Source organism: Centroberyx gerrardi, chromosome 10 (assembly GCF_048128805.1).
Source record: "Centroberyx gerrardi isolate f3 chromosome 10, fCenGer3.hap1.cur.20231027, whole genome shotgun sequence".
In the NCBI taxonomy this organism is placed as follows: domain Eukaryota; kingdom Metazoa; phylum Chordata; class Actinopteri; order Beryciformes; family Berycidae; genus Centroberyx; species Centroberyx gerrardi.
Genome location: NC_136006.1, coordinates 19,122,742 through 19,146,621, shown reverse-complemented (window position 1 = coordinate 19,146,621; position 23,880 = coordinate 19,122,742). Strand labels below are relative to the sequence as shown.

General features: G+C 44.1%; 2 protein-coding genes across 3 annotated transcripts; both read right to left on the bottom strand.

Moving 5' to 3' along the window:
* Window positions 1-31: 31 nt before the first annotated feature.
* Window positions 32-6,357, bottom strand: LOC139927572 (inosine-uridine preferring nucleoside hydrolase). Of its 2 annotated transcripts, none has more exons than XM_078286110.1 (7): window positions 6,213-6,357; window positions 4,723-4,820; window positions 4,274-4,461; window positions 2,121-2,300; window positions 1,911-2,022; window positions 1,614-1,750; window positions 32-1,453 (listed from the first exon to the last, which is right to left on the bottom strand). In XM_078286110.1, the coding sequence occupies exons 1-7, from the start codon at window positions 6,278-6,280 to the stop codon at window positions 1,106-1,108; spliced, it is 1,131 nt and encodes a 376-aa protein (XP_078142236.1). In that variant the 5' UTR covers window positions 6,281-6,357; the 3' UTR covers window positions 32-1,105. The 2 variants fall into 2 exon arrangements, with proteins under 2 accessions (XP_078142236.1, XP_071775865.1); XM_071919764.2 differs by having other exon boundaries at window positions 4,723-4,782; window positions 6,213-6,253.
* Window positions 6,358-7,281: 924 nt separating this feature from the next.
* inpp4aa (inositol polyphosphate-4-phosphatase type I Aa) lies at window positions 7,282-23,815 on the bottom strand. Its single transcript, XM_078286254.1, has 24 exons — window positions 23,719-23,815; window positions 18,057-18,326; window positions 17,908-17,952; window positions 17,249-17,367; window positions 16,936-17,052; window positions 16,668-16,747; window positions 16,420-16,537; window positions 16,006-16,096; window positions 15,667-15,814; window positions 15,406-15,536; window positions 15,052-15,156; window positions 14,806-14,914; window positions 14,349-14,532; window positions 13,140-13,421; window positions 12,876-13,026; window positions 12,527-12,724; window positions 12,346-12,378; window positions 11,891-12,063; window positions 11,618-11,741; window positions 10,968-11,235; window positions 10,297-10,394; window positions 10,096-10,208; window positions 9,780-9,934; window positions 7,282-9,312 (listed from the first exon to the last, which is right to left on the bottom strand). Exons 2-24 carry the CDS (start codon window positions 18,154-18,156, stop codon window positions 9,180-9,182), a joined length of 3,075 nt encoding a protein of 1,024 aa, XP_078142380.1. The 5' UTR covers window positions 18,157-18,326; window positions 23,719-23,815; the 3' UTR covers window positions 7,282-9,179.
* Between the last annotated feature and the right edge of the window lie 65 nt (window positions 23,816-23,880).

The following is a 23,880-nucleotide window of genomic DNA, read 5'->3' as shown; positions in this document are numbered from 1 at the left end:
ATTTATATAAAACTTTTAATAAGATGCTGTAATCAAATGTACATCTGAGTGACTGACACTTATATCACATTTCCAGTAAAACAATGAAAATGGAATGTATTTTGACATTGGTGTTACACAGTTGAGGTAGTAGATGTAGTCATTCATTTTCATTAGGCACCAACTAACCCTTCCTGCTATAGATACAGTACTTTACAAAGTGTGTAGTCAGTTGTTTTCAGAGTAGTCTACCTGTTATGTACAGAATGTAGGCTTAGATACTAAAACACCAGTGGTTTGGATTAGGGCTGAACAATTAATCGAAATTTTATCGAAATCGCAATATGGCCTACTGCAATTTTCAAATCGCAGGAGGCAAAATATTTGTTAAAGGCGAAATGTGTGTCAAAATACCATTTTAAATGAAATATTGTCGTGCTGCAGAGATGTCCTGGCCTACACATCATATTCTACAGACTTAAGAAAACATCTTTGTTTGGTACAGGTCCCAGCAAAAATCACACCATAATCATTTTAATACGTTTTTTTGAGAATAATGATGTAAAAATTATCATTCCCTCTAATATCGCAAATCATATCGCAATTGCAATATCAGTCAAAATAATCGCAATTAGATCTTTTTTGAAAATCGTTCAGCCCTAGTTTGGATGACTCAGTAGATCATCCTCATACTGAACCAAAGGATGTGGACAGGAACAAGGAAGAAACAAGGCGGCCACTTGTTCCCCCACAGCATGCTCACAGCCATTCAGCCATTTCAAAAGTAGGGCTGGGCAATAATTCAGTATTATCGTTTATCGTCTTTCAGTGGAATCGTGATGATATGAAGATATTTTGATATCGTGACACACATTTCTGCTGTCTGAATTGACGACAAGCAAATTTTACTTAAAAACTCATAAAATGAGGTATGGTAGGAATATTATTTGAATATTTCTGTTTTGTTTGACATCACACCTAACATTACCATTCGGTTCAATGAGATGAACATTAATTTGATTATTTAACGTGATTTTGCATACATGAACCATATCGTGATATATATTGATATCGAGAAAAATCCTTATGATTATCATGATATTGATTTCAGCCATATCGCCCAGCCCTATTTCAAAGCATCCATCATCATCTGCTTGAACTTCTCCAAATCCACCTTCTTCATGATGATGGCCTTGTGAGTCTTCTTCAGCATGTCCAAGGTATCTACTACCATCATGCCTCTGGTGTGCGTTCCCGTCAGCTCAACGGTAACCGGGTAGCGGTCGCTTTCCGTGATGAACGAGTCGTCGACGGCGGCTGCCATGGCGTACGAATCGCACGAAATGAAGCCCGTGCTGGCGACAAACTCTTTCCGGAAGCGCTCGCTGAGCGACGCGTCCATGCTGTGGCGGAAGATCCGAGCCATGAAGCGAGCCTTCTCCGTGTCCTGGGCCAACCAGGCGTCACAGAACTCCTGTCATACAACACCAGGACCAACATCAACACAGTGGTCATAACAGTTCAACATATTTTTCCATGATGCATGAACCTAGTAATAGTAGCAAGGTTGCATGCTGTAATTTGTCTTATGAATCTATGTGTTGGAATGTATCATTGCTAGAAGAAAGCCTTACCCAGGGCAGCTTGTTGTAGCAGGTAAACTCCCAGCAGGCCAAGTAGGTGGGACACTGGTAGTCGTTCAGCACAATGTACGCAGCTTCTGGATCAGCTGCAAAATTGAACTCGGCACAGACAGTGGTGTTTCCTCGAGCTGAGGAAGTACAGAGAGCATACAACATAAAACTACAGTTCACAAATTTAACTCCAGCATTATATTGTGTCACTGTTACCACTCTTGGATTTTGCTCAAATGCGGCATGAAAGAAACTGTAGAAGCTGATGGTGTTGGATATAGAGACAGTTTTCCTCACATTCTGTGTTGCCTCCCATGATGTAGAGGCCTTTGAGTTTGCTAGGTAGAGATGGATCCAGCCTCACAGCCAGAGCCAGGTTGGTTAGTGGTGCTGTGGCAACCAGAGATATCTGGGAAAGACATACAGTATAAGACTTAATGTGCACACACACATACACACACACACACACACACACACACACACACACAGGGCTTTCACATCTCTCACCTCTCCAGGGTTTTCATTGACAATCCTGATCATAGCTGACACAGCACCCTCCTCCTGAACCATGTCCAGACCAGGAGCATTGGGGTCTGGAACGTCTCCCAGCCCGTCCTGCCCATGGAATTCTCCTGCATCAATGCAGATCCCCAGGATAGGCTTAGCAGCACCTTTGAACACTGGAATCTGGACATTAAAAGAACACTGGGTGAGTGCAATCACACCACAAGAAACAATCCTGTATTGCTGTTGTTGTTATTATAGGGCTTCCCAATAGATTTTTGGCAAGTTTTGCTCTCCATTATAATGTTAAAAACTATACGATCAAGTGTGGACTCACTTAAGATATGGCAAGTCCTTCAGGAAAATTAGAGTGAACCGCACACTGATATAAAACTGTAAGGAGAATGTCCAAAACTGAGGCTTATTGATGCAGCTAAAATATTTACACGTCAAGTGATGTCATGTTTGTATTGCATGTAGACTTTATTGTATACATCTGATACAGGACCTGTGGTCTTTCTTATGTTTGTCATGCTTTGTACATCAGCTGGACTGTCTTCCCATTATGTGCTTGGAGCCAAATACTGATGACCTAGTATCCTATTGGTCGATTGTCTATATAGGTTATACAGGCTATATAGGTTATATAAGTTTGTTTCATGTGTGCCTCTCTGGGTTTGAGGATGGTGTAATACCAACATCTTTTCTTTCACCTCACCCAAATATTTTTGGCACATTTTTGTCACTTGAACACATGTTGTAAATAAATATTTTTCCTGCATCGGTAAGCCTCAGATTTGGACATTCTCCTTATTGTTTTATTTTAGTGTGTGGGTTACTCTAATATTCCCTACTATTACCTTTGAGACCAACACACCTATATCATAACCCCTCAGGACTATCGGAAGATTGTAAACTGCTTTCACAATCTTATTAAGTGCTGTACCTTGCCATACCGTATGTATGTATGTATGTATGTATACTGAACAAAAATATAAATGCAACACTTTTGTTTTTGCTCCCATTTTTCATGAGTTGAAATAAAAGATCTAAGACTTTTTCTATGCACACAAAAGGCTTATTTCTCTCAAATTTTGTTCACAAATTTGTTTAAATCTGTGTTAGTGAGCACTTCTCCTTTGCCAAGATAATCCATCCACCTGACAGGTGTGGCATATCAAGATGCTGATTAAACAGCATGATTATTATAATTATTATTATTATTATAAATATTATTATTATTGCACAGGTGTGCCTTGGGCTGGTCCTTTATTTATTCAGGGAGGGCCATTGAGAGCAAGCTCTCTTTTTCAAGGACGCTGTGATTACATGATGATTAATGATGATGATGATTAATGATGATGATGATTAATGATGCCCATGTTGGCAAATCGGATTCAAAGGTCATTCTATGAGGTGAGACAAGATACTTTATGCAATGAAACGCCCTACAAAGATAAACAGCAGTACATGTTTCAAAAGGTTCATCGGGCAACATCTTGACTAGTTTAGATTTCATTTTAACAAAAATTAGACCCATAGGTGCTACAAAACAATACGTACTATCCACTTCTGTACCAAGAATACTTTTGTCAGGACATGAGATAATGAAGTCATTTTTTCTCAGTTTCACTCTGTCTTGGTCTTATGTAGTTACTGCCCTTTAGCTTTGTAGGGCAGAATAGTGTTGGTTCACACAACATCAGTGAGTTGACCATCAATATAACAAGGATGTAATACTGGAGGTTTGGCAATTTCAACTTCTGTCATTTCAGAGCAACTTGCCAAAACCAGAGGAAATTTTCCATTTGTTTTTGGTATTAAAAAGCAGCAGCCTATCAATGATTTGTATTCCTGCAACAGCTGTCAGAGCCAAAACTGCCTTACTAAAGCTAACCGAGGTCATGCTGGTTGTCCTCATTCTGCCTCTAGTCATGTGGCTGAGGGAACAATAAATTGTTAGCCAGCTGTATAAACAGCGGCCTTACTTGTCACATGATGTTGCATATTCCAATCAGTAAATGTCACGTAACATTCTTTATTTTGGAGCAAACATATTAGTGATAGTCTGAAATAAGACTCGTGATACCAATTACCCATCTCAATGTGATAAAACAACTGCGTTAGTCAGAAAAGGACAACAACGCAGCACCCACCTCTAGTTTCTTGCAGGCTTGCAGAACGCGCAGACTGTTTTTGCACACGTTCTCCACTGTGGTGTTTCCATGGACACAGGTGATGCCCAGGATCTCCACGTTGGGGGCAGCCAGCGCCAACATGATGGCCTGAGCGTCGTCCACCCCGCAGTCTACATCCACCAGCAGCTTCTTACTCATCCTGCACCCTGAGGAGCACACACATCAAACCAGGGAGAACACCGAGGCTCTGCGTTAGTGTCTGTCTGGCTGTCCATAAACCAGTCTGGTTAGCTTTTCAGTCTGTTAGTTATTGAGTAAGCTCAACATGTTTGTTCCCCTATTACAAACACAGAAATCTAACAAAAGTTGTGTTGAGCTACGTTAGAGAGTCATCTAATTCAGTAAACTGTGCATCACCTATCTGAAATAGAAACACAAGAAGTCACGTTTCACAAGACTATTCCTACCTGTAGTTGAGTGTGAAAAAGGTGAACTGTACTGTGTAGCGGCTGGTGCTCTTCGTCTCACTGACTGGAACAAATGACAGTCACTTGCAAGCCTGAACGTTTATGCAGCAGGAGGGGAAAGAGATGTTGAGAGGGAGGAGTCAAGTAATGGTAAGGAAGTTAGAGTGAATTTAACTATCTAATATCTATAATATAATATCTGCTTCCAGTTGGAAGTCTTCCACATGGGGAGAGATAAAAAAAATAACCAGTGAAAGAAAGACATTTAGCATGACAAATTGTTGAGGCTCTGTTTCTCAGCCTTCTCTTTCTGCGTCTGTTTTTGATTGTATGTATTGCGAGTTACCAAACTCCATTCGATCCTCAGAGTCGCTCTCAAACCCTCCTATTATCTTTGGGGTCAATTTGACCCCATGCAATGTTTAACGTCTCTAAATAAATGATTAACATCATTTTTTTTGCTTCATATTTAATGACTTTTCCTAATTTAATGGGGACAACTGGGTAAACATAAAATTAACATGATGATATGTTTTCAATGTCCTGTACACATTTTTTACGCATCGGTGTTCTTTGGGGTCAATTTGACCCCAGGCTGTTTTAGCTGTATAAAACATATAAGAAATATCAACATTTTACACACATTTGTTTTGGATGATATTGAGGTCACTATAACATGCAATTTTATAATCTTCAAAAAACTTCCCCTGCTTTAGGGCCCTAACCTAACATAACCATACCTGTAGTGCGAAAACCACTGATAGTTCACACGACATGGGGGAGGGGAAATATGGTTCCCGCGAGGACATTGATAGTTCACACAACATAAGGGAGGAGCAAACATAAAAGCTTGCACAGCAGCCTTCTAAACCATTTCTCTTGGTGCTCTGTGTGCTCTCTCTTTATGCTCTCTCTCAACTGAAAATGACCACTAAGCAAAGGTTTTCTGTCAATGAGGTTTTGTCACAGCTCTTTGACAGTGAAAGTGACATAGAGGAGAATGTGTCTGAGACAGAGGATAATGTTGAGGAGGACCCTGATTATGAGGCATCCTCCTCTGATGAGAATGAGACCCTTAGTGTTGACCCTCCTGTTGTCTCTCAACCACCAGCAGACACGTTACCATACAAAAATGGAAAGTTATTATGGTCCCCCTCCCCACTTGAACGACAGGGTAGACTCTCTGATAGGTATTTGTTTACATATGTTTTCAAAGTAAACTCCTGTAAATTTGTGTTTGACCATTGACCTCCATAATAATACAAACTACAAGATTAAATCTGGACTCACTTGGCTACTATGGTACTACTACTACAACTACGACTATGATGCTATACAACTATGGTAAGAGCACCTATTGTACTCAGCAGACTGCACAGGGACACAACAAGCTAGCAGGATGCACTCAACCAAACACAACCAGCAGAATGTAAATATGTTGTGTGAGCCTGAACATTAATTGACACCCGTCTTCTCGTCCCTCGCCTCACCTCAACACAGAGCTGCTGAAGATGTGAGGTGTCACTGTAGCTCCAAGACGTCGGACTGCTGCCGCCATGCACTAAATAAAGTCACAAGCAGACGGAAGGAGACCTGAGAGGAGGAAGATGTGGAGAGCTCTCACTCTGCCGCAATTTCTTTGTACCACAAACGTCATCGCGTAGCGCGGCGGGCCAGAATCGGCTCTCTGTGTATCTCAGGTTTATTTGGACCAAATTGCCAGTTTAGAGCATAGATATATATCTATGGTTTAGAGAATAACAACTTTGTTTCACGTCTGTGCTGGACCAGATCGGTTGCTATGGCAACGGCTGGCCTGGCCCATATTTCCGGGCAGTGGACCAGGTTTTTGACGATAAGTCACTCATCTTTAGAAGTAGACGATCTTCGGTGAAGACGTCGCTAATCTTCCGCCAAATTACCTCTTAAAGGGACAGCTCATTGAATTTATACTCAAGTTTGTAACAAATGTTACAGCATGATAGAATGAAAAAGTGACAGTGTTGGAGATCTAAACCCAGAAATAGATTTACTTTTTTTAACGTAACTGTAGGAATTGTTGGGGAGGACCTACAGCAGTCATGGTGAAAGAGTCAGTAATAGGCAGTAATCTGATTTAAACTTTTTCAAGCATACTGATGACAGGTAGTTTCATACAGATACATAGACAGCTAGAGTAGGATTTGGTGGTAGAATTATGTACAACTGAAAGTGGGTCCCATTTTCTCTCCAAAGTTTATAAACATTAGGCCCACATTTTGCAGCTTAAGCACATATTTTAATTGATTTAAAACTCATGCAGCTGTCACAATCTTAAGTCCATGTATCAAATCAGAGCTGAATTTGAAATAATGAAATAGTAATGTGCCATCTGAGAATCAAAAATGTCCCTGTAGTTTGATTTCAGGTTGTGTAACTGCTTCTCTTTCAACCACTTTATTCATGTCCCCTGTTATGTGCTGTGCACTTGTAGCTGAGACAAACTTATCATGGGAAGGTATTTTTTTCCTGATCGGTTGAGTCGGTTCAAACATCATGGCGTCTCAGATTATGAACACGTTCATTTTGCATTGAAAAGCCTTTATTTATGCAGTTCAGTTTGCAGTTCATACCTCAGTAGGGGTGCAGGTGTCTCCCCGGGTCACCCAACTCCCCTGTTCAACCTCTGTCTGTGTACAACTGATCAGAATAATTAATCATACATAACTTACTCAATAACAATGGATAAAACTATGACAGCATTTGGCAACATCCCCAGTATATCAGCATAAATAATTATAAGCAAAATAATATTTGTAAAATAAAATCCACTGTCTGTAAGTATTGTACAATAAGATACATCGGCCTGGAGTTGGTAAACTGACAACAGAAGCCAGTGAAGTGTTGCTGATGGTACAATAATGCAATATGCATTATTTCACTTAAATCTAGAAACATTTGTGCAATGCTCGGGTACCTTCAAGTGCAATAATATGAGCGTCTTTTTTATCTTCATGCAGGTTAAAGTAATTAACTCCTTGTCCAATTTTCACCACAAAATTCTGCATAATTCAACTGCAAGTGCTGATGATACACTGAGAACATATCACACTTTAAATAAGGCCCGAGTCTGAAGGACTATGAAACCAGTACAGTGCTGCATATAATCCTGCAGAAATGCATCTGAAGACATGTTAGATTTATAGAATAATGTGACACACCATATCTGAAACCCCTGAAAAAAACCCACCATTTTGAATCCCTTTGTGAACCACAGTTCCCTGTTCAGCTGTAGATGTAGTGAAGCCATCCATGCTTACAGCGCAGCATCAGACTGACCTCAGAAATCACATTAGATGAAAAATCATATCCATACAAATAGAATAGTGTCAGATTTGTATTTCTGAAAGATCTTTTCTGTCTGTGCTTGTTGAAGAGTGAGATATGATGTTTTATGTGATTGAACGAAGATGAAAAGAAGGAGAGACAGTGGGGAAATAGATCAGGCTAACAAACTGAAATAACAACTGTCACCCCACAATGGAGTTTAGGTCCAGAGAAATGCTTTGGCAAGCAAAGGCATTTCTTTTGATAAAGCTGATCATCCGCTGCATTGCCTACTGTAGATGTAAAGCTACACTAGGCAACTTCACATGTTGGCTGCTCCAAATGGCAGCAAGAGGTAATTGTCTGGAAAATGTGAACTTCAGTACCTAGAAATCATCTGACGTGATGTTAGTAAATTATATGAGCGCTCGCCCGCTGCTTTAGGAGACAGTGTTGTATTTCGTGACCACACCCAACACCAGAACTTCATTTGGGCAAATAGCATGAATCTACAGGATCTTAATCAGTGGGGATGAGACGCTCTTCTCTGTTGCAGCCCCACTTGGTGATTTAGGCTGATAACATGGGTGTATTTTCCATAAAAATCTTGCCTAGTGTAGCTTTAACAGAAAAAAATGGAAATCAATTAAGAGCAGCTGCTCTTGTTATATTTTTAAAAAATCAAAAGACAAGTACTACAGCTATGATATTGTGTGTCGTGCCATTATCCTTCTAAAGGACGAGACATTTGCACATCTTATCCTAGGGAGGAAAGTCAAAAAGACTCAAATCCAGAGTGGCTGTGAGCTTCCTGCTGCTACTACTGGTGCAGCAACCGACAGCGTTGCTGCACTCTGATTACAATGTAAGACAGAAAGCCTTATCTGTTTTGATTCTGCCCGTGTGTTGGCTAACATCATGACATACTATGATAACACGGTGACTCTAGTAAGATTGAGAGGAGAGGGGAAACTGCTATAAAACAACCTACAGTAGCACTGGCACTTGGACATTAACCTTATTAACAGTGACTAAGCACAAAACAAAGGGCCGTTCCGTGTTGTGTTGTTATTTTGTTTGTGTGGTGCTATCATCGTTATCCTCTTCACTCCGTTGGCTTCCTCCTGACACGCAGGGACAGGGGAGTCCGCTTAGGTCTCTACTTTTCCGTACGTCCCCTCCGGAGGGCGGTACTGTTTAGGGAAGGCCTTCAGCTGGAGGGAGTTGAAGGCGTATTTACGACATCCCACGTTCTTCATGGTGTTCTCTCTCCTGCAGCCCTCACTGCGGACGGGCGGAGGTGCAAAGAGGGGAGAAACAGGAGAGATGTGTTATTTACTTTGACAAAAACATACCACTTCATAAGAATTTCTAATGAGTAGGGATGGGACAATATATCGAAATTCAATACGTATTGTAATGAATCGTGATATTAGCTCCATTTTATTCTGCTGTAGTAATCACAAATGAGGCAGCTTGCCCATCACAATGTCTCAAGCTCTCCATCCAAATGATATTATTTGCACTTAATGATGTTTTTAAATTGTTCTTTACATTCTAGCAAGACAATGCCATCACTAGAAAGATTTGTGTCTCAGAAATAAATAATTCTGCACAGTCATACTTTGTTGTCAGTGAACTTTTATTTATTACATCGTATCGTCGTCGTATCGAATCATGAACCCCATATCGCATATCGTGAGATAAGCAGATCGTCTCATCCCTACTAATGAGCTTTTGTAGCAGCTGACCTGCGCATGCAGTCCAGGGCCTGGGAGAAGACCTGCGGGGCCAGAGCGTGCTCCTGCTGCAGGATCTGACATTGCTCCAGGGTCAGAGACATGGCCGTGCGGTCCTTCGCACTCTTACAGCTGGTGAAACGCACTCCGTTCAGACGACGACACGCCTATAGGGTGTGGAGCGAGAGTCAGAGGAGAAAGACAGGAGGGGGTAAGAGTGCGCTAATAGGGGGAAGAGTGGTGCAGAGGGGAAAAAAGCTGGCAGAGAAAGGTAGAAAAACTTTTAAATATGCATAAAGCCGATGCGAGACGCGTGAAGAGAGTTTACCTCGGCCGCCTGCCAAAGAATCTCCACATTCTTGCTTTTCCTGGCGTTAACGTTCTGGCTCAGCAGCTTCAGCAGCTCAGGCAGACTGGTGGTGCTGCGGGAGCGAGGGAGACCTGAGGAGATGCAGAGGAAGGAAGGATTTTTATTTCTGGAAGGAGCGTTTTGATCATCCTCAGGCGACAGTATGCAGAAGTGACTCACAGTCCTCCGGCAGGACCTCTTTAAACTGGTCGTAGTAGGAGCTGAGGCGGGCCATGCTCTCTGCGTTGATCACCTCTTGGAGTGACGTGTCTCCAAACCTGGACACACATGTACTGACATTAGAGTAAATGACTAAGAAGGTCCACATGCTGGGTAAGAAAATGGACATAAAATAAGGCTTCTCTGGTGCGTCCATTTCAAATTCAAAGAACTAAAAAAAAGAGAAAATCTGCACTCTCAAAAATGTATTTATTTTACATGTTTCAAATAAAAAATATACAGCTTGCCGAACTCAAGATAGCATGACACATGATAACTGAATGTGATTATGTGAATATATTATTACTCAAATATTGTAAAAAAAAAACCTGTAAAATATCACGATGCTTGAGTTGCTATAGTAATATCCCCTCAAACCAGCTTCTTTTTCAGCAACACCCAGTAGTTGGTGAGGGAGGGGAGAGTGTTCATTTCCCCCACCCACATCCTATCACTCCAACCATTCAATCCTCATTCAAAGCTCTTTTCCACTTTCTTCTTTTCCCACTTCTCTAATGCTCTCCCTTTCTGATCCATTGCCTCTTAATTCTACTCTGCCCTTCCTCTCCCCTTGTTATTCTGCTCTCAAGTGCCCTCTCAACCTCTCTTCTCCTCTCATCTTGGTGACTCACTTCTCGGCCAGCGTCTGCTGTTCGTTGATCCCCACGTTAAACAGGACGGGCTGCACGCGCAGCAGCATCCCGTTCTGGATCTCCCGTGGCAGCGTGTCGAACATCGCCCCCGGCATGGGCACCCGGACGTTGAAGCCGTTCCTGTTTCCGGTGATGACCGGCAGCATGTCCGGGCCGAAACCCGAAGTCGCCTGGGTGACTTTAAAGGTGACGTTCCTCAGGTCCATCACTCCGACACTCATGTCCTCCAGCATGGCCAGCTCCTCCCCTTTAAGAGGCAAGAACCAGGGATCACAGAGGTTGAAGTCAATATGAATTCAGCCCAACATCTGTGATGATAACCTCAGTGACATACCCATAACCCCAATGATATCCTCTAACATCAAAGCTTGGTTTATATACAGCTACCCCAGCTGGAGAGAGAGGGGATAATCTTCTGAGATTAAAGTTAGAAATTTCAGAGAAAAAAAAAATCAGAAATTTGCAGTTTGCAGTTTTGTTTTCCGTAAATTTCTAACTTTGAATGTTTTTGAGTTTTTTCTCAGGATACCATGGCCCTAATACACCGTCGTACAGGTACTCTCACAAAATAGCACCAGGAATAGTTTCATCAGATCACACACACATCCTCACACACAGAGAAATATTACCATAGGTGCTGAGCAGGCCCTCATACTGCACCAGCAGGCCAATAGTGTGTAGCTGTCTGAGGAAGCCGTTGTCACAGATACAGTTCCTCAGCTTGATGATGAAGCCACAGATCAGAGCCGTCAGCTGTAATCACCACAATATGTATCTCATCAATACAACCATCATACAGTATGTCAATCTGTCTTCTTCCTAGGTTTCCAATGCCTTTGCACACAAGTTGCTATATCCAAAAGTCTGTATATATGAATGTAACTGGAGTGTTTGTGGCTGACCGTCTGGCAGAAGACGACGTCCCGGCGGTACTGCAGGGTGAGGCTCATGGCGATGGTGGGGGCGCTGTCCTGCATCAGCAGGAACACCATGGCCTTCTTGGCTTTGTCGCTCATCAGAGACGCACAGTCTGTCAGCGTGGTGAGGAGCGGGTACAGAGCCTCGCTCCACTCGCCTGCAGACACGGCACAGAGGTTACACGTGCGCATGTACACACACACACACACACACACAAAGACACACACACAGAAACTTTGTTTCTTTATTTTGGTTATTATTATTTATTATTATATCTTAAATTAAATTCCAGGTAGCAAAAAGGTCTTAAAAAGATCTTGGCTTTCTGAAACCTGCAGATACCCTGACTGAATATGTTGATTTTAAGCAAAACCAACATCAACAATGATGAGGTTTAATTCATTATGGAGGTGCAGGGATCCTGTAATATTGCTCTTACCAGGGGACGTCTTTTCTACCTCTGGGCTGTGATCTAGAGATGAGAGAAGGAAAAGATGTTTAGATAAAGACGAAACAGAAAACCATTTCTACTTTTACATGAGCCACTTCACATGATTGTCTTGATTTCAAACAACCAACGACACTAAAGCAGTTTGAAGTGATTGTGGGAATAAACCTACAGTTCTGTGCGACACGATGTGAAAAGCATGCAGGAATCTGATGAGAGAGTGATGATGATGATGATGATGATGATGATGATGATGATGGAGGATGATGTGATGGATGCCATGATGATGATGATAATGATGATGATGACGGTAAGTCCTTCTCTTTATGTCCAGGATGTATCCAGAAAGCTTCCTGGTTACTATGGATACCTCATGAGATTGACACATTCAAATTAACCCTCTGACCTTTGTCCTCAGCAGTCTGATCAATCAATACATGGGTGCATGTATTGTGAGTCATTTACAAACCACAGAGCAAAAATCCTTGTGTGTGTGTGTGTGTGTGTGTGTGTGTGTGTACCTTTCTTGTTAGTGTGCCCCGGCTCCTCGTCAGCGAGCAGGAAGACATCTTCAGAGCTGCTGTCGCTCTGCAGTTTGTCTCTCTGCAGCAGCCTGTCCACTCTCTGGATCACACACTCCAGGCTCTTGTCGACGTTCAGCCAAACCTTCCCCTACACACAAACAGGACAAACACACACACACACACACACATTGCACGTAGAATCCATATGAAAAACACACACGAATCCAGATTTTAAGAGGACGGAATCAGCCATGCCCTTACCCACTCCTCCTCGTGCCAGTCCGCTTGCAAGGAGGTGCGCTTGCTTTTACTCCCTTCGCTGCCGTCCGGAGGTGCCATGTGGCGCGAGGGCGAGATGGCGGGACGAGACGGGGAGGTCGGGTGGCGGGAGGGGGAGCGAGACGGGGAGCGAGAGGAGGGGGAGAGGGAGGACGAGGAGGGGGACGGGGTGCCTTGCTGAGCGAACTCCGGGCGGGCGGCGGCCAGGGCCAAGATGGCTGAGGACAGCAGCTTGGAGTCACACACCGTCACCAGCTGACGAGTCTGCAGAGGCAGTGAGGGGTGTGTGTGTGTGTGACAGAAGAGGATATCATTAAGAGTGGTAAGCAATGGTAGTGGTAATAATGTGATCTGTGTGTTTGGCAAATTAACACGGGTTTGGGGTAAAAATGTCCCTGAAAGTTCATAAAATGCTGTGAAGTTAAAAACTTGGAGTACCATTTTTTTGCATTTCACTCTGTTCACACTTTTTTCATTGGGTTGTCTTATATTCATGCGTGAATGTGACTATTGTCCCACGTGGGCCACCGTAGGTGATTTGTGGGAGTTTTTGACCCATTCTTCTCTTATCAGTGCGAGTGTTTTTTGACCAGAAAACAACCAAGCAAACTAGTGTGTAAATAGTAGAAAATTTATTTTTTATACAATGGTGTATTATGATTTAAATGAAACCAAATCTTTGTGGTACAAATTGAGTACTTATTTGCCGATATGCAGTGCAACTGTATTATTTTATAGTTCAATAAATTTGCCAACAAAAATAACCGAAATGCCTCTAAAAATCAGATCAATGGGGGTAAAAATGCCACCGGATTTCTTACCCTGTAGTGTGGCTGTTTGTGTGTGTTGGGGTCGGTCAGTAAGGCGGTTAATCAAATTTTGAGTGCAAGAGTGAGCACAGATCGCTGTATTGTTTTATCTCTTTATTCTGTTGGATTATCTGTGTGTCTCTTTTTACTGCACTTGACCAACAGAAATCCCCTGAAGGGATAATAAAGTCATTTTTAGCTTGTAAGAATTGATCAATCATTTGCAGAGAGTGAGAGTAGAGAACAAAGTTGAGAGCAGGATGAATTAGTAACAGAAAGAGCCAGAAGGATAGGAAGAGTGAAGCGAAGGGGACAGAGCATTGAGAGATTAAGAACAACGACATAACCCATTAATATTCCATTAAAAATCCCTCTACCCTACCTTCTCTGTTAGGATGGCCAGCGTTCTCTCCAGAGCGTTGGCTGAGCGTTCCTTGGCGGCGCGGGACAGACGCTCGGTGTAGTAACACACCTGGGTCTTCAGAGTGTTAATTTGACCAATCAGCTCCTTTGCTTTCACCACATCCTGAGGCAGGAACGCTGCCGCTTTTGAGCCAGAGCCAGCACTGCAGTGTGAATTGGTGTGTGTGTGAAAGAGAGAGAAATAAAAGAAGAAGTTGAAATTGTGAGACGGGCATGGCATACATAGCAATGACACAAAACGCACAAACACACATATTATAAGGCATTACACATAATCTCACCTCTCCTCCCCATAAGAACTGATTGAGGCAAAAAGAACAAATCAAGAAGAAAGATTTGAACTATTTGTATGAAATCAAACACCCCTGTCAAACTCATGACAAAAAACCCAGCAAGACATTTTGTGCTCCACTCACTGTTTCCTGGCTTCCTCCAGCTTGTGCAGCAGTTTTCGGAGGCCGCAGCCCTTAAAGCCTTGATGGTGTGCTGCAGGAGCTCCGATAGTCACTACATCGTATGTCCGGTCTGACAGGGGGAAGGAAAAATAGTGGGTCAAATATAATATTGAGTGAGCGTGTACTCATAGACAGGAACAATAAAAGTTCAGACACACATACACATGCAGCATATATGCAAACATGCACCATGGACACATCACCTACCATAGCCCGACTCTCCCTGCACTCTCATTCTCTGGATGTGCAGGTTAGTGGGGATAAACTCCAGCTTCCTCTCTGCTTTCAAGGTGCTAGACTTAAATGAGGGACCTGAGAGGGAGCAGAGAGAGAGAAAATGATTATCTCTTAGGTTAATATAGTGGCAAAAGAGATATAAGACATAATGTATCCTATATGAAAATGTGAACATCATTGATACAAGATGTTTCACTGCTGTTCTTTAATGTTACGATATTCATGTTTTTTTTACTTAGAAACATGAATTATACAGGTATTATACGTTATAAACTGTGGGTGTGTTTGTGTGTGTGTGTGTGTGTGTGTGCGTGTGCTTCTAACCCTTGTATTCATGCAGGTCACTGATGGTCTCCTGGTAGGTGAGGATGATGGTCTGGTACTGGGTGATGATGTCCCTCCTCAGGTTCTCCCAACATGGAGACAGCTCACCCAGCTCCTCCAGCTCACACACCCTGCACACCGCACAAACACATTCACATTTAAAGAGACAACTCTCTGTCTCCCATGATATATATACAGTATCTACACACACACACACACACACACACACACATACTTCTATTCTCGAGAGCATGACGTTACCTGACGGCGTCTTCCTCCAGCAGCAGCTTGACAAACTGGCGAGGAATGTGCAGGGAGAGAATACTCTCAGCCATCTGCTCCAGGATCCGAAGGTGGTTGCCATCCGTAGTGGGGAAACGGTACATCCTCGACATGACGCCTCCGAACACTGAAGCAACAACCAACACACAACCACTGCCATGAATCATCACACCTCTTAATTATACATGTAGTAATCAGGTTAGTAGTTAGTTAGACAGCTATACAGATGCACCTGTACATTACTGGGCCAGTGCAAGACCCTTACATGATGAATCTTTAGATTGCATCTTTGTTTAGTTAGTATGAACACACACTCACCAGCCTTCAGCAGTGTGTCTTTACACAGAGATGCGGATTTGGATTTGATGCCCATGGATTCAGTCAGGCTTTCATCAACTGGGAGCACCATCTGACACACACACACACACACACGCACACGCACACGCACACACGCACACACGCACACACACACACACATTAACGAATTCATCCTACCTTCATATGCCAAGCAGTGAACTGGAAGAACTAGTTAGGTGAAACTAACTTCCTCATTCATTGATCTGTAAGGACATAACAGTAGAGCCACTAACTAGCCTTGGGCGGAGATGTGATGAAACAGACATGAAAAAGAGGTTTACTATGCTCCCCTGGGAAACAGCACTGTTAGTTACAGAGAACATCCAGTGTTTCTACCATGATTTGTCGGACGGGGAACTTTTCCTTCACCCTCACCCTTCCATTGACAGTGTCTCCTCTCTGTAACCTAGCAACAGGAGCTCTCTGGTCCCGCTTCTCCTCTATCTGCCAGGCGATGATGGTGATGTTGCCCACACGCTCGCTCTCCGCTGACCTGACACACAGCAACAGCAAGTTAAGTTCTGAAATCAATCGCTATCATTTCCTCTTATCACTGGTAGAGGATATTAGCTATAGGATATTCGATATTAGCGACGGTTCTGTGTTTTGTATCTGTCTGTTACCTGAGAGTTAGGTGGAGTCGGTGGTGTTTGTCCTGCAGCAGCTCCTTCACAGAAAACATGGCTGAACCTAGCATGTACATCTGTCACACACACACACACACACACACACACACACACACACAAACAAAGGATTTGAAGGATTTAACCCAGACAAGAGTGTGGAGGATTTAACCTAGACAAGTAAATAAGGATGTATTCATTTCCTAACAGCAGATTTGATAATACGGTGGAGTAGTGTTGTAAGAGATGATTGTTGGGTTGTGCTCACTGTGCCCTGTGAACGGTCCTTCACATCGTAGACAGAAAGCTTGACCTGAGTCTGCTGAGTGATCAGAGAGTCCTGGAAGAACGCTATGCTGCTCAGGAAGATAGGGTTACTGGTTCCCTGCAGAGAGAGAGAGAGAGAGAGAGAGAGAGAGAGAGAGAGAGATGAGATGAGATACTGATATATGTGCAGTGTTTATTGTTGGGTATTTTTAATCTCTCCCTGTGTAGAACAGCCCCCATCTCCTGGAAGCTAAGAAAGAAAGAGAACAAAAAGGAGACAGAGAAAGAAAGAAAGAGCGATGATGTTGTTGTACCTCGATGATCTCAGTCTGAGCGTGCTTGGTCCAGAAGGCCTGAGGCGGAGTGGTGCAGCTGACTGCCACAAAGCTGGTGGGCTTCCGGTCCAGAGCCGGAGTAACCAGCTCACTGCAGGCTGGAGCAGAGTGTAAACACAGCAGGAGATTACAAACTGTGGTGTTTCATAGTAGGCTAGTCACTAATCCGTGGCCTTGGGAGGGATGTAATACAGTGTTTTCTAGTTGGGTACTTGATGATCAGCAATTGTGGATCTGTGAAGCAGTTAATGCTTTCAGGTTGAACAAAGGATAACAAGTAAACACATTGTCCCCCTGGGGCCAATCAGTAACAAGATGCATCATCCCTCCAATTTCATCAAAATCAGACCAATGGTGTCGCAGTTTAAATCTTTAATTATAGCGCCTCCATTAGGCCCACCAGCGTAATGTTTTAAACACCATAGCATAGTGTCAAATTGTGTCATCCCTCCAAGTTTCGTCAAAATCGGACCAGTGGTGTCTGAGATATCACCTGAGATATCCTGTTTCACAGATGGATGGATGGACACAGGCCGATCCATAGACACCCCCCCCCCCCCCACCCCCTTACTCTGATGTCATCCTGTGGGGGACAAATAATCCATCTATCCCAGAGAGGCTGTTGACCCTTAACTCACCCAGACTAAACTCCAGCACGGGCTCGTCTGGATCCTGACTGTTGCCTACAGGACAGTAGAAAGACAGAGAAAAGCCCCTTTTTTAAAGCCCCGCCATTTCAACATCAAATGGAGCAAACAGGTTACCGTGGCAGCGGTTACTTAGTTACCTGCGAGAGTCAGCCCCATCATCTCAGCTGAGAGATCAAACGTGTTGGCCCGGTACACCGACCACGGCCGATGGCGGGGGCTGCGCTCCTTCCCCGACATGGTGGCTGCGCGTCAGGGCCGAGGAGGGGGGTTAGAATCAGCAGAAAGACTTGGACCAGACGGCAAAACCGCTCTCTCACGTCAGCTCTTTCCTGTGTGTGTGTGTCTATGTGTGTGTTGGCTTTCCTTGTGCGTTGATCTCTGTAGTCACAGGCTGGTCACTGGTAAAGCTGTAGGAAAGAGAGAGGACAACAACAACAACAAAGAGATGAGCCGCTATCCCCATGGAAACACTGGATGTGCAGTGAAAACTGTATGTACGTTGGCCCATTAAATCACACAATATATGTTGTTATCGATGCTGTTATGTTCTATATCTCGCAAGGTTAAAGAGATGAAAAACTAGTTGTCCAGCCAAGATACAGAATTTGCCATGAAGACAATATCTCACCCTGATGATAAAAATAGATGAGAGTTGATATGAGCAGATCTGTTCAAAACCGTCTGTGAAATCTGTGAGGAACAGTGTAAGAGAAAGCAGTGCTGAAAGTTCCCTGTCAGCATTCTACTTCTTCCTTTCCCCCTGTCAATGTGCTAATATAGGCGGTGGGAAAAAGGCTTAGTTTGGAGAAAAAGTGTGACTTTTCACACAGCTGCAGGGTGTGAGGAGACAGACAGAGCAGCTAGACGAAATCTACACTTTTCTCTCTCCTGATGCTAATTGCGCTTGCCTCATGCTCTTTGAAAACAGGGTTCTGCCTAGAGACAGACCAGGCAAGGCATAACGGGTAAATGTTGAACACACATGCACAGACACATGTATACACACAAACACACACACACACACACACACACACACACACACTATTGTCTCAGGATAATCTGTATTGAACATTGCTGTTTGCACACAGGTCACGCAGCCAAAGACAATCTACTCCAGACATAACAGGAAATCTCATTAGAGGAAGGCGCCATGTATAACTGAAACAGATTAGGTCAAATGAGTTATTTCACAAGTCTATTCTGGGACACTACTACCTAGATTAAAAACTCAATACTTTATTGCTTTGCTGCTGTATAAGAACACTTTGTGCATGCGGTATATCGCTGTGTACACACTACGCAGACCTTTACATTGATGTTTCCATCTCTCCACCTAAAGGCAGATTCCACCTGAAAATGAAATAAAAAATAAAACCTTGGTGTTCCTTTTGCCATATATTGGAGACAGTGAATCATGTCTTGTTGGCCACAATGTAACAATGCACTTCCACTATCACTTCAACCACAAACGCACACATAGACCTTGCATGTAAAGAGTAAGATTATCCTCAAAACTAGTTCCACCGCCTCAGTACTTGTGCTACAACTCATGGTGCAACTGATTAAGACATAGACACACATAGTTGCCATGTCCATTATCCATTTTGTCAAAGCAGGGCTGGTGATGTGAAGGGCTGAGCATATAGGCCTCCACATATGCTATAACACTGCAACTGCCAAGTTTACGTGCAACTGTGTGAAAACAGGAAACGACGGCTGCACCGGCTGACTAGGAGTTTCCCCCCCTACTAAAACAGTTGCTGTCTCTCTCTATTCATCTCCTTGCTCTGTTGCTCGCCTCCCCACCGCCTCCTTTGCCTCCATCTCATCTCTCTTTATTACGCTAATAGGAAGAGGCAAGGGACTAAACCACTGTCTATTTGCTTTGCTCTGCTGAGCCGTCACCTCTCCGTTGTCCCATTTCGCTTTTTGAAAGGTTTGTTCTTTAGATGAATAACAGCCATCTTTAAATATCTTTCACTGTCTCCAACAGCAAACCTTGCTGTATCTTACTCAATAAAAAGCACTGTTTTTCTCTTTCTGTCCTGGTCAGGTGCCACACTCTGCTCATCTTCAGTTTTCACTCAGCAGCGGTCAGTGTCACTGGAGACCGCAGCAGCTGATCAGTGCTTTCCAAATGAACCGTTCACACCGCATGCGTGCTGATTTCAGCACAGGGAAAAGCCGAGATGTTGTAAAAGAGGAAGTAACATGGCTTCAAATAAGACTAGTTTCTCTCTATAAGGGAATTGTGACAATATCAGGCGACATGCGCCACTAATATCACCACCGTCCTACATGTCATTCTCTGAACGCAGCGTGTGAGGAACTCTTTAAGCTTAGACAAGTTAAATGTCACACCGGGGCTGCTAAATGGAAAACAAGCATCAAGACAAGCACGCCAAGCACCAGTAAGCACAAATTTAAACCACAAAGGAGTGAGTGGAGGACAGACCAGAGGAGGGAACAGAGTACAGAACAAGGATGTGTGGAGAAAATGTGAAAGGTTAAGAGGAAGAGAAAAGGAAGCAGCGAGTGGCCTCCTGGTAACTAACCTGAGCCGAGAGCAGCTTGAGATCGCTTGCAAATGCTTACATTTCCTGTGGCATGTCAGACCCACTCAATGTTTCCTCTTACATACGCGTGCAAGGGAGTGCATGTGTAACACACAAATGTCCGCTTGCCCTCGCACAGAGAGGGGTCAGCTGGAATTGTTATCCCTCACTTCCCAGAACTGATATATTATTGACCAAAGATCTGGTGGAGAGAGTATCAAGGGTATGTGTGTATTTCTGTATGTTGTGTGTGTGGCTGTTTATTTGCTATTGTGTGAGGCACACTGACAAAGAGCCAACGGTGTGTGTGTGTGTGTGTGTGTGTGTGTGTGTGCCTGTGCATTCATGTGTAAGGACTTCTGCAATGGAGGTCTATTTTTACATGTGAATCTGTTCTGACGTCACACACCACGCACAAATGAAAACACTGTCTCCCAGTGACACACTCAACACTCAAAGTCATCTGCACATGCACACACACAATCCCGAAGACACATCATTCACACACTACCAGGAGGAGGTTTGTGTGTAATGCTCTTTGCCAGTTTGATCTCTATTTTGGCAGCTTCGCACGAAATCGAACAGTTGACAATTACAGCGTGGATGCTCTGCCTCATTAGGTTGTGTAGGAGTCATTGTCAGTGGGAACTGGCTTTAACATGCTGTAATCCCCACTGCCTGGGGCAGTGCGGGAATCTCTCTAGGAAACCTACAGTGGAGCTAATGCAAAGCCACAGGGAGCCACTCAGCATCGTCATTACATCTCTCTGACAATCATCAGCTACCCACGGTCTGCTGGAGGGGAGCGCAGACGCAAGAGGCCTGATGAGGGTCTTGGGAGGAGACCGGGGAAGCAGCCTGATGCTTCTCAAACTGGCTGCAGGACGGCCTAGTGGTTGAAGAGAGTGTCCTTCACCCAGATGACCTGGGTTCAAGCTCCGCAACAACAAGCATCCATACAGCTGCTGTTCTGTATCTGACCTCTGACCTCCTTGGAGGCAGGCAAGCAAAAAGAGAATTTCCCTACAGTGAGGAATCAGGTATTATCATCATCATCAGGCCTTATCATTATTGGAATAGGTCACGGAGAGAGTTTTCAAAGTTTCCAAAATATCTAGCGGCGGCCCGCACTCGCAAGACACAGTGGCCGAGGCGGGAGATGAAACCATTCTTTTCATAATGACTTTATTGGTGGACTTCTTGGCATTGAGGACGGCAGAAGCTGAAACATATCCACCAATAAAGTCATTAGAATGGTTTCATCTCCCGCCTCAGTCAGTGTGTCTTGAGAGTGCCGGCCTCCGCTAGATATTTTGGAAAGTGTTGGCCTGATTGCGAGAGCCGAGCCGACGCACCGCTAGAGAGTAACAAAGAACATAAAGCGCTGGGTAAATGCTCTCGGTTTATAGAAAGTTTTTAAAGACCAGTATGTGTTTTGGGTCACCGCCTTTTAGAGGAACGGGTGTGTAAGAGCGTGAAGGTGAGGGTATCTGGATGAAGACAACACAGAGGACTCTCCGGTGGCCCTCAGACATCTGTGTGAGAACGGCAGAAAGCCCTGTGGGGCGGTCTGGAGAGGCAAGTGACCCAGTTAGGAGGGCCGGCGCCACACACCAGGCCCCCTGCAGATGCTGTCAGCGCCGGCTGCACTGCAGTGTCTCTCTCTCTCCTCCCTCCTCTCTTCCTCCCATCCGCTGTCGAGCTGTCTCCCCTGCTGCTCCTGCTCCTCTCACTCTCCTCCTCATCTCTTTCAACGTACAATTCTGTCACAAATACAGTCTCCTATTATCCCTCTCCACTGGTCTTTCTCTCCACCTTTATGCTCTGTCATCCACCCTGTCCTTTTCTTTTTTTCTTTCCCCATTTATCTTCCTTCCCACTGTCCCCCTGTAACCCCGCTGCTCTTCTCCGTTTCCATCTATTGATCCTGGTTCGGTGCAGAGCTGAGCTAAGCCGGTCTGCCGTCCCTCGGGTCTGATCTACAATCGTTTTCTCGATGCCGGAATGTTGTGCTGTAACCATGGATACGGACACGGATGCGTCGTTAGCAGGATGACCGGCTGGCTGCAGCACAGCTGATCAGTGAATCACTAATCGATCAGAGCGGAGGAGAATATGCAGAGCAGTTCATGCTCAAGACAAGAGCGCACACACACACACACACACACCGACACACAGACTCAGAAGTGTGGGGGTCACACACAACAAGGAGGAAGTCACGATGCCAACAAAGAAGCTCTTGTTACCCAGACAGCGGGGAAACTGAACTGTCAGCATGAGAAAGTAACCTTTGATGATGATAATAATTAACTCCTGCTAATGAGGCTACAGGGTCACTCACTCTCACACACACACACACACACACACACACACACACAGAGAGAGAGAAAGGGTTAGGAAGATCCTCAGGTATCGTAAGAAATGTTTAAAGGTCTGCTTAACATAAGACTATGTTCATGGCTGTTAAGAAGTCTCTAACATGACATGCTCAATGGTTTTCTTAGAAGTCCTTATCAAACACACACGGGGGGGGGGGGGGGGGGGGGAGAGAGAGAGGGATGAATCATATTAGGGGCTGAGTTTAATTTAGTTCTGTCACCAAAGGACTGAAAACAGTGATTCAACAGATCAAACCTAATCCTCTACTCTCTATTGGGAGCATCTGGTAGGCCTGGGCGATGGCGTGGCCCATTGCCTCATAAGCAACACAGCAAACCTCTGCTATATGCCGTTATATATTAAACCAAATATAGAACAGAGCATACATAATCCTAAATCCACACCATCACGGTCTCAGGCCTGGGTGGTCCAGGACTAGGTTTCTGTATCCTGTCTGTTTACCAGGCTCGGTGCATGAAAATATATAGGCGGAGGCTAGCTCTGTTTAATATAGAATGGAAGTCTATGTTTGGACGCATGGCCAATAATATTATCATTATACCTCAGTGTGGATGCACGTTTATGCCTTGACACTCAGACAATAACAAAGATTGCGTCATATCTGCTGATGCCCATTCAATGAGGCTGCCGCTGCTGTCAAAGAGCTGCACTATCACAAACCCCCTCTCCACAAAGGCAGGCCAGGCGTTTTTAAACCAAATGTCGAAAGCGATATTTGAAATCTTGTTATGACAACACGTCTTAATCGAAACCTGCTGCGAGCCATGATCCTCTCGATTTGCAATAACATCCATCATCGACGAGCCATGAGATCAAATGAATATGTGAAAGGAGAAGCACTCACAGTGAGAACCTTGAAATATTCCATACCGGTAGCAGAAGTGTGAAGGTCTGGGTTTCTTTTCATATTGATGCGCATCTCGGTTGCATACTCGACGATGTCTGCAGTAGAGACTCGCCCTGCCCGCTCCCTCTGACACACCGAGGCGGAACACTGAGCAGCGCC

Bases quoted from the DNA above. Each gene is read 5' to 3' on its own strand.
- inpp4aa (XM_078286254.1), bottom strand. From the start codon at position 18,156: ATGTCGGGGAAGGAGCGCAGCCCCCGCCATCGGCCGTGGTCGGTGTAC. The intron at 12,725-12,875 runs GTACACACACAC...CAATCTCATGAG, and splicing joins GGGGCACACTAACAAGAAAG to GTATCCATAGTAACCAGGAA. The intron at 9,313-9,779 runs GTCAGCTGCTAC...GCCCGTCCGCAG, and splicing joins GCCCTGGACTGCATGCGCAG to TGAGGGCTGCAGGAGAGAGA.
- LOC139927572 (XM_078286110.1), bottom strand. From the start codon at position 6,280: ATGGCGGCAGCAGTCCGACGTCTTGGAGCTACAGTGACACCTCACATC. The intron at 4,821-6,212 runs GTGAGGCGAGGG...TGCTGCATAAAC, and splicing joins TTCAGCAGCTCTGTGTTGAG to GTTCAGGCTTGCAAGTGACT. The intron at 2,301-4,273 runs GTGGGTGCTGCG...TTTAATGTCCAG, and splicing joins AAGCCTGCAAGAAACTAGAG to ATTCCAGTGTTCAAAGGTGC.